The 12,423-nt window shown below is 49.5% G+C and overlaps 1 protein-coding gene across 1 annotated transcript; it reads right to left on the bottom strand.

Moving 5' to 3' along the window:
- Positions 1–1,842: 1,842 nt before the first annotated feature.
- RBP4 (retinol binding protein 4) lies at positions 1,843–9,579 on the bottom strand. The gene is made up of 6 exons (XM_041745263.1): positions 9,439–9,579; positions 9,155–9,283; positions 8,883–9,019; positions 8,630–8,736; positions 3,612–3,824; positions 1,843–2,126 (listed from the first exon to the last, which is right to left on the bottom strand). The coding sequence occupies exons 2-6, from the start codon at positions 9,263–9,265 to the stop codon at positions 2,089–2,091; spliced, it is 606 nt and encodes a 201-aa protein (XP_041601197.1). The 5' UTR covers positions 9,266–9,283; positions 9,439–9,579; the 3' UTR covers positions 1,843–2,088.
- Between the last annotated feature and the right edge of the window lie 2,844 nt (positions 9,580–12,423).

Raw genomic sequence — 12,423 nt, 5'->3', positions numbered from 1 at the left:
GCTGCTGTGCAGAGAATGGACTTTGAGGAGGAAGAATAAAAACAAGGCCAGTTAGGTGGCTGCTGAAATAGAAAAAGAGGTAAGTCAGAGGTGGGCAGCCTTAGATGGAGGTTGTGAGAAAGGAACTTGAAACGACTTTGGGAAGACAGAGCAGGCATGATTTACTGATGGACAGGATATAGAATGTGGGAGAAGAGAGGATTCATGGGTGACTCCTGACAGTGGTTGAATGACTGGGCAGGCCACAAGAATATGGAAGACCAGAGGAATGGCAGGTGGGAGAGCCAAGAGTTTTGTTTGGGGCATACAAATTTGGGATCTCAATGAGATCCAAATGGAAAGTGGGCAGTTGGATGCAGGGATATAAGACTTGGACCCAGAGATACTACATCAGGAGTCGTCAGGTAGTGGTTATAGGTCTATGGTTTTATAAAATATCCCTGGGACAAGGAGATAGGGAGAAGAAACCAGAGCCAAAGAGAACCTGTCACTTGGAGGCTGAGCAATGACTGCAATGCATAGTAGCTTGGAACCTGGCACATAGTAGGGACCTCAACGACTCTGTTGCAGAGTAAATCAGCACCACTGGTTGCCATTGCTCGCAAGGCTTCTTGAGTAGCTTGCTTCTGAAGTAAGATTTCAGTGGTGATCACAAGCTTGAGAACAAGAAGACAGGGTTCTTTCGTGCATCTTTAGTTAGTAGATTTAGTAAAGTAAAGTTGTTTTATGAAGTGATATGTGTCTTTGTTATGGGCCTCTGGGATCATCAAAGTGAAGCTGCAGAGCCTGGCTCTGACAGCCTGTTGTTAGGTATGCACGACAGGCAGAGCTTTCCCACATTGAGCTACCTGTTTCCTCCCCTGCTGGTGGGAGAACAAAGCACATTGAAAGGATGGACCCAGGGCTCCCTTCGCTCCTTGACCCGCCAGCTCGCAGGCAGAGATTTCTACACTCACATCCCCTTCCCCACCTCCCAACACATCTCATAGATGTCAGCCTGGCATCAGCACCAGGGCTTGCACAGCTTCTAAGTGCTCGAACTGAATCCTCATCGGACCCCATTAGGCAGATACTATTCCCCCATATTTCACAAGAGGGAAGCTCCGGGAAGCCATATGAGCAGCTCCAAATCACACAGCTAATATATATCTGAGCTGGATTTTGACCTAAAACTAAGACTCTGGTACCAAAGCCTCGATGCCTTTTCCAGATCAGAAACTGAGGCTCCCAGGAGCTCCTGGGAAACAAAGGGCAAATGGCTTTGCATGTGATTACACACTATGTTCACGAGAGCTACTGATGATGTGAACACTGCGTGTTCTTCCCCAGCCCCGCTACTTTTATCCCCAGCTAACCCCTTTCCCGAGCTCCAGAAGGAGGCGTCATGATCATCCCACAGATCTGGTTTCCAGGGCCTCATCTCCTGACTCCCCCAGGGAAGCCCACAGCCACCTCTCCCTCAACATTTTGGCCATCCCCGAAATAAGAAGTGCTTTAAGTCCTAGAGAACATGAAGGGCTGGGGGTGAGCCCACCATCCTACCTTCCTCATGGACCCATGGCCTTGAGCTCACTGGCCTGGCCTAGCCAAGACACACCTCTTTTGGCCTTGGCAGGCTTTAGGTGAGGCCTTTCTCAGTTAATGGCAAGCCCCCTTTCCAGGAAGTCAGGAGAAGCCACAGTCATTACTAATGGAGCTGAGGCACAGATCAGGCCAAAAGTTATGAAGAATGGGGAGAGAAGAGCCCCTCCTGGTATACAGAAGCACACCCTACCCAACCACCCACAGAACTTGGCACTTTGACATTGAGGCGGCACAAATAAAAACCCAGATCACAGGAAACAGGTGACTACATTTTAATAAATCAAAGTCTGGAATCCTAAGCTTGAAACAATTCCTTAGAACACTCCAGGAAAAACAGTCATCTGAGTGCAGATTCACTTATCCCCACAGATATTTTTAGGTGTGCTGAGATTCCATGTTTGCGGAGGGCAGGGGTGCAGAGCAGGGCAAACTAAACCCCTAAGATACGAGACAGTTGAAGGCTGCATGAATTAATGGGACCTTTTCAAATGGAACTCCACGTTGCTACAAAGTGTTTGGTTCTGATCTGCCGTCACAATACCCTGAAATAGAGAAAACAGTCATTGATGACAGGAAGACAGACCCAGTGGTAAATGTACGCAGTGAATATTATGATGGCCTTAGGGCTTGGCTGTATTCAAATGTTTCTTGTAAGGTCACAGCTAGATGTGACTGTGATTCATCCCCACCCTCAAGGCTCTTCCTGAAACCCTTTGATTTTCTCTTGTGGGTGAGAGAGGGGCCAAGAGCATAGGAACTGCTGTATGGAAGTTTTCCTTTAATTGGTCTTAAATTTGCCTCACTGCATTTTGAAGGATCAGGGACCTCCTATTTCAGGAAGTGGGGACCAAATCAGTCTGACCTCAGCCACTGTGTGGGTGGTTTTATAGAAACCATGTTCTATAAACCATGAACTATGTATGGTTCTATAAACTATGAACCATGTTCACCATGTTCACCATGTCCTGTGTCCTGTGTCACCAAGTGGTGCCACGGGGGGCTTTGGGGTGGGAGATCTTCAATAATCTGTGTAATCTTTCTTAGTCTGCATTTTCTCATCAGTAGAATGTAGATAATGAGAATCTGTACTCTATAAGGTTCTCTGAGGGTTACGTGGGGGGTAATACAGGTAAATGGTGCAGTGTGGGTCCTGGCTGAGGCGACATCCTCCCCCGGCCCTACATGTAGGCTGCTCCCAGGATAAAGCATCAAAACTTATTTTTTAATGTTTTTTGGTTTGGGTACATATCTATCTGTTTGGTGTTGTGTGGGCTGGCTAGTCAGATGACCAACAGAAAAGTTCAGTTTTGTTCTTTTTCTACATTTTAGCATTACCCTATTTGGATTTTGAAACTCAGTTTCCCGTGGGAGTGGGTGTCATTTCAAAATAGACTGCACACTTTCCTCCAGAACATTATCGGTTTTTAAGTCAAGATCAGACAAAGGTAACATCTATAAAAAGATTTGATGGCTGTTCCAGGGAATCTCAAAAAACACAAGTGAGGAAAACTAGCTAGGCAATTTCACAGTTGTTTAGTTCCATGTGAGAAAAAGAGCATTTGTTGAAATGGTTGTGATCTGAACTTGTTATGGTGATGTATCTCTTTACCTTTTTACACTAATGGTCACATTTGCTGCCCCACCCCTCACTGGGGCCACTGAATCCTTAAATAATATGAATGCAGTCACACGGTTTTGGGGGCAGTGTAACCAGGGACAAAATCATGTGACCACAGACTGAGCCTAGGGGAACAGATAAAAAGGAAGAGCCTTTTCTCTGCAGCTTTACTTCATTGAAAGTGCCAGGGTTTTGAAAAGGGGCTTTTTTTTCCTCCTCACCCCTTCTGAAACAGCCCCACAAAAGATCTGGTCAAGAAGGACCCAGCTGGGTCCCCTGGGGCTTCTCAGACTCCCTGTTTTCTCTCCCATGCAGATGAAATGCATCTCACTGGCAGGAGGGCCCAAATGCATGGCACACCGACCTCTCCGGGAGAGCTGGGGCACCCTACTCCCACCCACCCACTCACCATTGTGAACGATCAGCCTGTACTGCCTGGCCAGGCACAGCTCCTCCTGCCTCTGCCTCACGATCTTTTGTGCCTCCAGGGGAAGGCCATTGGGGTCACGGGAAAACACGAAGGAGTAGCTGTCAGCACAGGTGCCATCGAGGTTCAGGAGGCGGCAGGAATACTGCACAGCATAGGTGTCATAGTCCGTGTCGATGATCCAGTGGTCATCATCTGCAAACCAGAAAGCCACAGAGTCAATGCCTCTCCCTCAGCGGGCTCAGGTGTCAGGGAAATACCAGGCTCAAGAAACCAGTGACTTCCCGAAACTGGTTTCATTTCTCCAGGAAGCAGAAGACTGCCGAGAATTCTGAAGGCTTTCATTCGATTGGGAGAATAAGTAAGGACGTTGTTCTCCTTTATAGAAAAGAATCCTGGAGTCGAGAGGTGATTAGTGGGGGGAAGACCTTGTTCCCTTCAATGATAATCTCTCACCCCGACAACAAATGTGATAGTATCTATCCAAAGAACAACTGGGAATGTGAGCCCATCGAAACCATCAAATAGACCATTTACTGTTGTCTGCTCCGCCTATTCTCCAACAGTATCTGTGCTTTTGTGGCTGACATCTGACGGCCGCCAGCTTATGTCTCACTGCCCTGCTGTCCCCTGATCCCCTGGAGGACATCACTCTGATGATCTGCTTCACGGCTCTCCTGCTCCACCTTAATTCTGGCTTAGAAGCCAGAACCTGACTCACTTCTCCACCCTGGCAAAAGAGTAGTTTTTGCATTGAGGGTACACATATTCTTTCTTAGAGCTTGCGCTTTTCAGATCTCCCCTGCTAGAGGCAGAGCTGAGCCCTTGAAGAATTCAGATTTCATTTATTCCTTATGCTGGGAGGTAAGCCAGGAAGAAGTATACACAAAGGTGGAATAAATGTCAGCAAAGGCAGAATAAGAAATAACATTAATAAGAATGTATGTTTGAGGGATTTGCCCTGGAGAAACCTCCAGGTTTCTCCAAATTCCTTATACTTGGTAAAAAGTGCCACATCTCTACTTAATTGAACATTCTCATTGACATGGAACCATGGTTAGGACTTTCTGAGCACTTAACTATGTATCAACCACTGTGTAGGCAGTTCCCATGCTTTCTCAATCATTCCTCATGTCTACCCAGAAGTGCACACTGTTATTTCTATTTTACAGATGAGGAAACCCAGGCACAGGAAAACTATATAATTTATCCAAGATCACAAAGAGCAGGACAGAACCAGAGCCCACATGCATAATGTCTACACCACACTGTCTCCACGCAGTAAGTTGAGAGTGGGGACAAGAAACAAAGAGACAAAAAGCCTCTGTGTCTCTATCTCACGCTCAGACCACGAAGCAGGTGATGGTCTCTGTTCTATGTTGGTTCCAGGCAGGAGAAATGCAGAGGAACCCGGGCCCCCCAGGATCAGAGAGCATAAGGGAGGCTTCTTCTGCCCACCCTAAGTCACCTCTTGGATCTGAGAACCCCTGGAGGACCATCAGAGAAGGGGTTCAGCTGCAGGGGACTTGGTTCTGGAGGCCCCAGCTCAGCTCCCTCCAAGCTCTCCAGGAGAAAGAATGAGCCACCACTACCCCTCCCAGGCTTTCCCACAGGAGAGTGTCAGAGGACAGAGCTGGGGATGCCCAGACGCACAACTGCTCAGTAATTCATCAGACAGGCCAGGAACAGAGGCCCTGAGACCGCCTGCTGGCCTCACCCTAACCACAGGCTCCCCTCACAGACTCCTGAGCCTCTGTGCAGAGAGTCCTCCTCCTCTGCAAATGAAGTCATTCCTTCCCTGGTGGTGGGGCTCAGTGTGCCTGTTGGAGGCACCCCAGCAGTCTAACCCTCAGACACACATGCACTCTGTGAAATGTTAACCCTGATTCATGATCAAGGCAACGATTAGCTCAGCAAATCTGCAGCTTAATTGTATTTTTCCAAGATTGTTGCCAGAAGTGAATTCTGACATAAGAACTAAGTAATTCTCAATGCCTGGTTTTAAGAAAATTGGCTACCACTCTTGACTTTAAAAGAAAGGCCTAACTTGGTTTGGTTTATCTCCAGGCTCCTTTTTAGCTAAATAGTTCAAAGCCGATGAAAAATTTAAATCCTAAGAAACTTTACTAGACTTTCCCTCCTGAGATGTGAGATGGACTGCCCGCCCGCCACTCAAAAGAATGAACTTGGTCCTCTGAACTCCAAATTCTTTGTATTAAATTATCGAGAGCAGTCTCTCCAGCTTCATTGTGCAGAAGGAGCATACCGAAGGACCACAGTAAACCTGCAGACTCAGGGGTCCCACCCCAAGAGTTTCTGATTCAGTAAGTCTAGGTTTGAGCTCTTAATCTACACTTAGGAAGCAACCAGCTGATCTAGATGTAGGTGGTCCAAGGAAGAAACTGAGGTAGACAATCAGGCCTGCATTATTTAGCCCCTTTAGCAGAGGGGCGGACCTCATCTGGAAGACAAAGGAGAATCTTTGTCTAAGACTTTCAGAGAGGCCCAAAATTTTGATGACCAAAGCTAATATTTTCATGAGCGCTTATTATCCCTCAGGCTAAGCATTTTTCATGCGTTACCTTAAGTTGTCCTCCCAACAATCTTATGAAATAGCGACTATTCTTTATCCCCATTTCACAGTTAAGGAAATCAAAGTTCAGGGAGGCCAGTCAATGGTGAAACCTGTATTCAACCAAGATTGGTTGATGGTGGCATTCCTTAACCCCTGAGACGTCCTGTTTGCTGCTGGCAGAGCTGGGGCAGAAGGAGGCCAGGACATAGCACGCCCAAAGCTGGGGCAGCAAGCCATGTCGGAGTCGGCTGACATTGCAATGGAATATTCAGCTGTAGAAATTTATTACACCTCATTTTAAAAGAATATAACAACAAATAGAGTATTTGTTTCTGAGTTATTTTCTCTGCAATAAGCAGACCTCGCTTTAAACACATATGCTTGGTAAAATGCAGCAGATGTAGAAGGGGAGAGGCCACTCTCCAAGGCCTCAGACCCTCCTGATCAAGTCAGGGTTTAATGCCAGACCAAGATCAAGGAAGAAAGAAATCGGCACAAGGAAAGAATGCAGAGTTTGTAGAAGCCCCACCCGCCCAATCGCCAAAGCAGGTAAGACACAGGGAGGTAGAAGCCCCAGATCATCCAGGCTGAGGGCTACTTAGAATACGGAGGGACGGAGGGACGGAGGGACGGAGGGACGGCTCATGCCCTTTCTCCTGGCCTGGGCAAAGAGGTGTCACTAAGTGACACTAAGTAGCCAGGTGGCCCTGGGCTAGTCATTTCTCTAAGAGAGATGTGAGTTTCTTCACCTGTAGAATGAACTGATGGACTCTGCGGGACCTCTCAGCCCATGCCCAGAAGATAAAATATGATTTAGTGCTGGGAGAAGACAAAGCACTAATAATATACACACACAGGACGCACGCCCTGGCACTGCTCTTTCTGTGGGGTAACTCACTGCATCCACACAAGACAACCCCATGGGGCAGGTGCTCTGATCACCTCCTTTGCAGAGGAGGAGACTGAGGCACAGAGAGGATAAGGAACACACCCACGTTCTCACAGGGAGTAGGTCGGGTTAGGATCTGAACTCAGGCATTCTGACCTGAGCCCCGCATGCTCGGCCACTGGCCACCGCACAGCACTGCTTCTTTCTGAAAGGGGACCTCCCGGGGAATTTAATTCTGAGCCTTCCCTATTGCATTCACCCCACTGAATATCTGCAGCCGTCATTCTCAAGATTTCAAAAGTTTGGGTTTTTTTTTTTCCCCCTCCGATTGAACTCCTGGCTAGAATCTCAATCTATCAGAGGTAAAAGCAAAACTAATCTGGTTTGGTAAGGGGAGGAGGAGATAAGAGGCAAACCCCACTTCCTCATGGGGTGCCCTCCCACCCTTCCTGAATGCACTACCCACAGAACCCAAGTCCTCTCGGGAGTGCATCTCAAAATGCAACAGAGCATTGTTTGTTTACATTTACTAAAAATTAGTAATCTTGTACTCCAGTATTGATTTTTGTAACTCATTATCAGAAGAGCGTATCTTTCACACCAAATGAATCATTCTAGCAAGTCTTGCCACATTATTTGAGATATTTTTTGCTACTTACCTGGGAGCTAGAACCCCTGGCATGCAAACTTGTATGACCATGGGCAAATCTCTACTTTCTCTTGATCTCAGTTTGTAGGGTTAACTCTCCATCTTTAGGATCCCAGGATAGATCCCCACCTCCTCCCTGGCCTGCATTGTCCTCTGGGTACCAAAGAGTTTTCCAGATTTGAAACATAAGAGAAATGGAATAAAAGTCGAAAGGGCATGTAAATGTCGTGGTTCTTATAATCAGCCCAATTTTTAGGATGCTTTTCTGAGAATCTTCAACACCCTGCCCCCATCTGAGTTTCAGTGGTTGGAAGAAGGGAAGAGGTCAGGGCCTCTGACCTTAGCCCAGAATGCTATGTAGCTGGGCTGGCTCAGTATCTCAACCTTTGCAGGTAAGGCACCTGGGAGTGAGCCAACCCTATGCACAAATGCTCCCTATATCCCACGATGAGGGTCTCCCTGCCTCTGCTGGGGTCCCCAAGTAATCAAGCTGTCCCAGGGATTCAGCCCAGTGAAATGGAGGAAATATAAGACCAGGCTGTGAGTGGTGATGTGGGATGGGTCTTGGAGAGGTGGGAAGTCTGAGCATGAAGGGTACATGCCTTGGCACAGTGGCTGCACAGGAAAATGGCAGAAGGAGGTCACCTGACAAGCCCAAAGGTCCTTTTGAGCTTGGGCCAGGTTTTTAGAGCTGAAGGTGAAAGGGGGGAGGGGTGCTCACTAGTCCCAACCTCACTTCCCTAACCTCAGGCCTTGCTGAGAATTCCCACCACAGAGAGGCGGTTCTTTCCACGGGTGCCGGGTGCCGCTGGAGAAGAAACCCGGCAACTTGGTCAGGTATGACCCCCTCCCTCCCCTGAGGTGGTTCCACTGAACTGACTACTCACTTCCTTTCTGGAGGAAGGACGCTACGCCCCAATACTTCATCTTGAATTTAGCAGGGTCCTCGGTGTCTGTGAAGGTGCCAACCATGTCTGCACACACGTCCCAGTTACTGCAAAAGCCAAGGAGATCCTGAGCCAGGCGGGCATCGGGCTTCCTCCCTCCAGCGCACCCTGATGCTCCCCTCCCTGCCCAGTCTGGGTCCGGTGCTCAGCGGGGGGGTGGGGGGGGGGGTGGGGGGGCAGAGGGGGCTCTGACTTCAAAAGCCGGACTCGGCCCTTGGCCGTGGCGCTCATCCGGCCATTCTCATCCACCGAGAACTCAGCGACGATGTTGTCCTGCAGAAAGAGGCCCTCGGGGTCCTTCTTGGCCATGGCGTACCAGGTCCCGGCGAACTGCGAGGGAGGTGAGCGAGGGAGGTGAGCGTGGGGTCGGGGGCCGGGCCAGCACGGTCCGCCCCCGCAAGGGAGAGCGCGCGCGGGGCGGGGGGCGGGGGGCCGCGGCCACCGGGCCACCCGGCGGATACCTACGCGAGCCTTGTCGAAGTTCTTCTTGACTTGGAAGTTGCTCACGCGGCAGTCGCTCTCCGCCCGGGCGCTGCCCAGCGCCGCCAGCAGCACGAGCGCCCACACCCACTCCATGGTGCCCGGGAGTCCGCCCTGCGGGGACCGCGCCGTGAGCCCGCGCCCCGCGCCCCGCGCCCCGCGCCCCCGGCCCTGCCCCGCGCCCCCGGCCCTGCCCTGCCCTGCCCTGCGCGCCCCGCGCCCCCGGCCCTGCCCTGCGCGCCCGCCGCCCGCCGCCCGCCGCCGCTCACCACCGGAGCTGCGCGCAAGCCTGGCCGCGGTGTGGGGCGCGTGGAGCCCGGGAGGCAGGCGATCCGCCGGGGCCGCCCGGCCGGCCGCTTTATAGCCGGGGCGGGAGGGGGTCTCGCTTTCGTAACGGCCGGGGTGAAAGACCGAGGGGAGGCGCCGGCCGGCCGGCCAGCACTTGCATAACGCGCCCTGACTCACCGCCGCCCGCCGCCCGCCGCCCGCCGCCCGGGCGCAGGGAGGGTCCGTCCCTGGCGGGAGCCGCGCCTCCGGGGCCGCCGCGGGCGGTGCAGCTGCCCCGCGGGGTGGCCTCGGCCGAGCCCGGCTCCCCACGGCGGCGAGCCGCGGGAACCAGCCTGGCCCGGCCACCCGGCGCTCGTGCCAGCGGCCGCCAGCTGCGGCCCGGGTGGCCTCGGGTCCGGGGCCTGGCGCGAAGCCCGCGGCCTCCCGGTGATGCTGGCCGGGCTCAGCGCCTCGGAGGGCCAGTCGTGCAGGGCTTTGGGAATTTTTCGGCCAAGTAGTGTTTCACTTTATAAAGGATGTATTTTACTCTCTTTCGGGAGAGTTGTACCTTCTGGGTAAATATTTTTTCTTTAGTTTCAACATCTTTAGAAGCATTAAAACCCTCTCTGTTAAACATTCTCCATAACCCTAATCGGGGCGGGAAATACTCTCGCCCCCTCCGTGGTCGCCTACTTAGTCTGTGGCACTTGCTCTAACCACTTGGAAGCGCGTCTGCCGATTGTTTATGATGCAATTTTCTTTCAAAGCCGAGTGGACTTTTGTTTTGTTATCAAGATAGCTAAGGTGTGCTCTGGAGGAGGAGACAAGAGCGGGGAGGTGAACAAAATTCTATAGTCACTGGTCAATGGCGTCAAAATGCTGTGACTAGTTATGTTATTCTGCCTACATGGTGGCACAATTTACTGACCATGATTTTCTCTTAACGTTCAGAGTTAGAGCCCCTCTGATCCATCAAAGTCAGAAGATGCAGCTTCTGACTGAATGAGAGTTCATGGTAAGGCAAAGAAATAGGCACCTTCCTGTGACTCTTTGGACATCTACCTGCCTGGGTCTCTGCTTCCACTTGACACCTTTCCCTGCTTCCCGGTTGTGCCTTCAGGGTGTCTGGAGTGCCAATGATGATGCATTTAACTCCTTACTGCCCCAGAGCTAGGAAAGCCCTGTTTCTGGCCAACCAGCTAACTGGTTAGGATGTATAATCCCAAATAGCTCATATAAGAAGAGCTGCTCCTGTCGGGACTATGTGTGGGGATGCGCTGGGGGTAATATCCATGCACCCTATGTGAGAAATGACTTTAGGACATCTTTCTCCTGTCCAGTGCTTGGATCCCTTCCTCAACATTCCAGAGTCCAAAAGGTCTTCCAGCTTCTGATCTGACACCTCCAGTGATGGAGGGAGAGCCTGGCTGAGCCTAATCACCTTTGCAGTTATTATTGCCAGAAAAGTTCTCCCAGTGACCCTATCCCTTTCATCCCTTTCTTCTAGAACATATTCTGGTGGTCCTTGCACATGCTACATGTTGAATAAATATAGGAAATGTCAGTGCATTGTTACGTAGATCTTCTTTTTTTTTTTTTTTAAGATTTTATTTATTTATTCATGAGAGACACAGAGAGAGGCAGAGGGAGAAGCAGGCTCCATGCAGGGAGCCCGACGTGGGACTTGATCCGAGGCTCCAGGATCACACCCTAGGCCGAAGGCAGTGCTAAACCACTGAGCCAACCGGGCTGCCCACATAGATCGTTTTTGCAGCAACTTGTTTGTTCACTTAATTGTTAGACGCATAAAAGGTGCTGTAACTGTTCCTCCTTCTCCCTTTAATGATAAGTCATGAAACTTGGTGTCCCAGATACCAGCAAAGAAAAACAGTTTATTTTGGCATTCTCCCTCGAATTTCTTCATGATTACAAATAGGTGAGTACAGGTCAACTGATGTTTTTGACTTTGGTGCTTTGAAATTTGTCCTCATAAAATAATTTTTCGAATATGCACGTATATATAATATAAACAGGAAAAATGTTCACAGTGATTATCTCTGTGTGACAGAATTAAGGATATTTGATTTGTACTTTTTGTACTTTCCAAATTTTCCTACAATGAAACAGTATAATCAGAAAACAGAACAAATATACTCATTGTAAACATCTTTTTCTAGCAATAAGATTATATTTTAAATTACATCTTAATGGATGTAACTTTAACTGTATATAATATTCACAAAAGTTCATTTTCTGCCATGGACATTCATTCATCTTGACATCTGTCCCTTCCCTCAACTTTTCCATGAGATTTATCAAGAGACTTGCACTTACTAGGTGCTCAACTAGTAGATGCTGACTTAATTTGTTTTATTGAAATTAATCGCTTTAGATAAACTTCGTAAAATATTTATTTAAAAATATTTGGTCAGAGGTCATTGTTTCTAAAATATAGTTTCTTTGTTGGGTGGGGCGGGGCACTTGGGTGGCTCAGTTGGTTAAGCGCCTGCCTTTGGCTCGTGTTGTGATCCTGGAATCCTGGGGGCAAGCCCCATGTCTCACTCCCTGCTTCTCCCTCTCCCTCTGCCTCTCCACCCCTGCCCTCCTTTTATGCTTTCTTTCTTGCTCACTCTTTCTCAAATAAATAAATTAAAAATCTTAAAAATACATAATTTCTTGGAATTTAGCACTCATAGCAATGTGGCTAGCTAGTCTTCCGCCAAAAAATTTGCACTCCTCTTCCATGGTGTTGAGCTGTTGAGAAGAGACTTCTCTGCCAGAGGGCACCTCCCCACTTTCTGTAGCTCTGTAAAGCCACATGCCTGAGTCTGGTGGACAGAATGTGGACAACAGTGTGTCACTCCCAGACCGGACTTGTACAAGTTGCCTGTCCAATTATCCCTGCTGGCCCTCTTCTCTCATCTGCCAGCTGGTAGAGCCTCCATCACTCTGGGACCCCACCAGTGACTAACTTTCTGTGTATGAAA

This window comes from Vulpes lagopus, chromosome 2 (assembly GCF_018345385.1).
Source record: "Vulpes lagopus strain Blue_001 chromosome 2, ASM1834538v1, whole genome shotgun sequence".
NCBI lineage: Eukaryota > Metazoa > Chordata > Mammalia > Carnivora > Canidae > Vulpes > Vulpes lagopus.
This window is presented reverse-complemented; position numbering and strand designations above follow the sequence as displayed.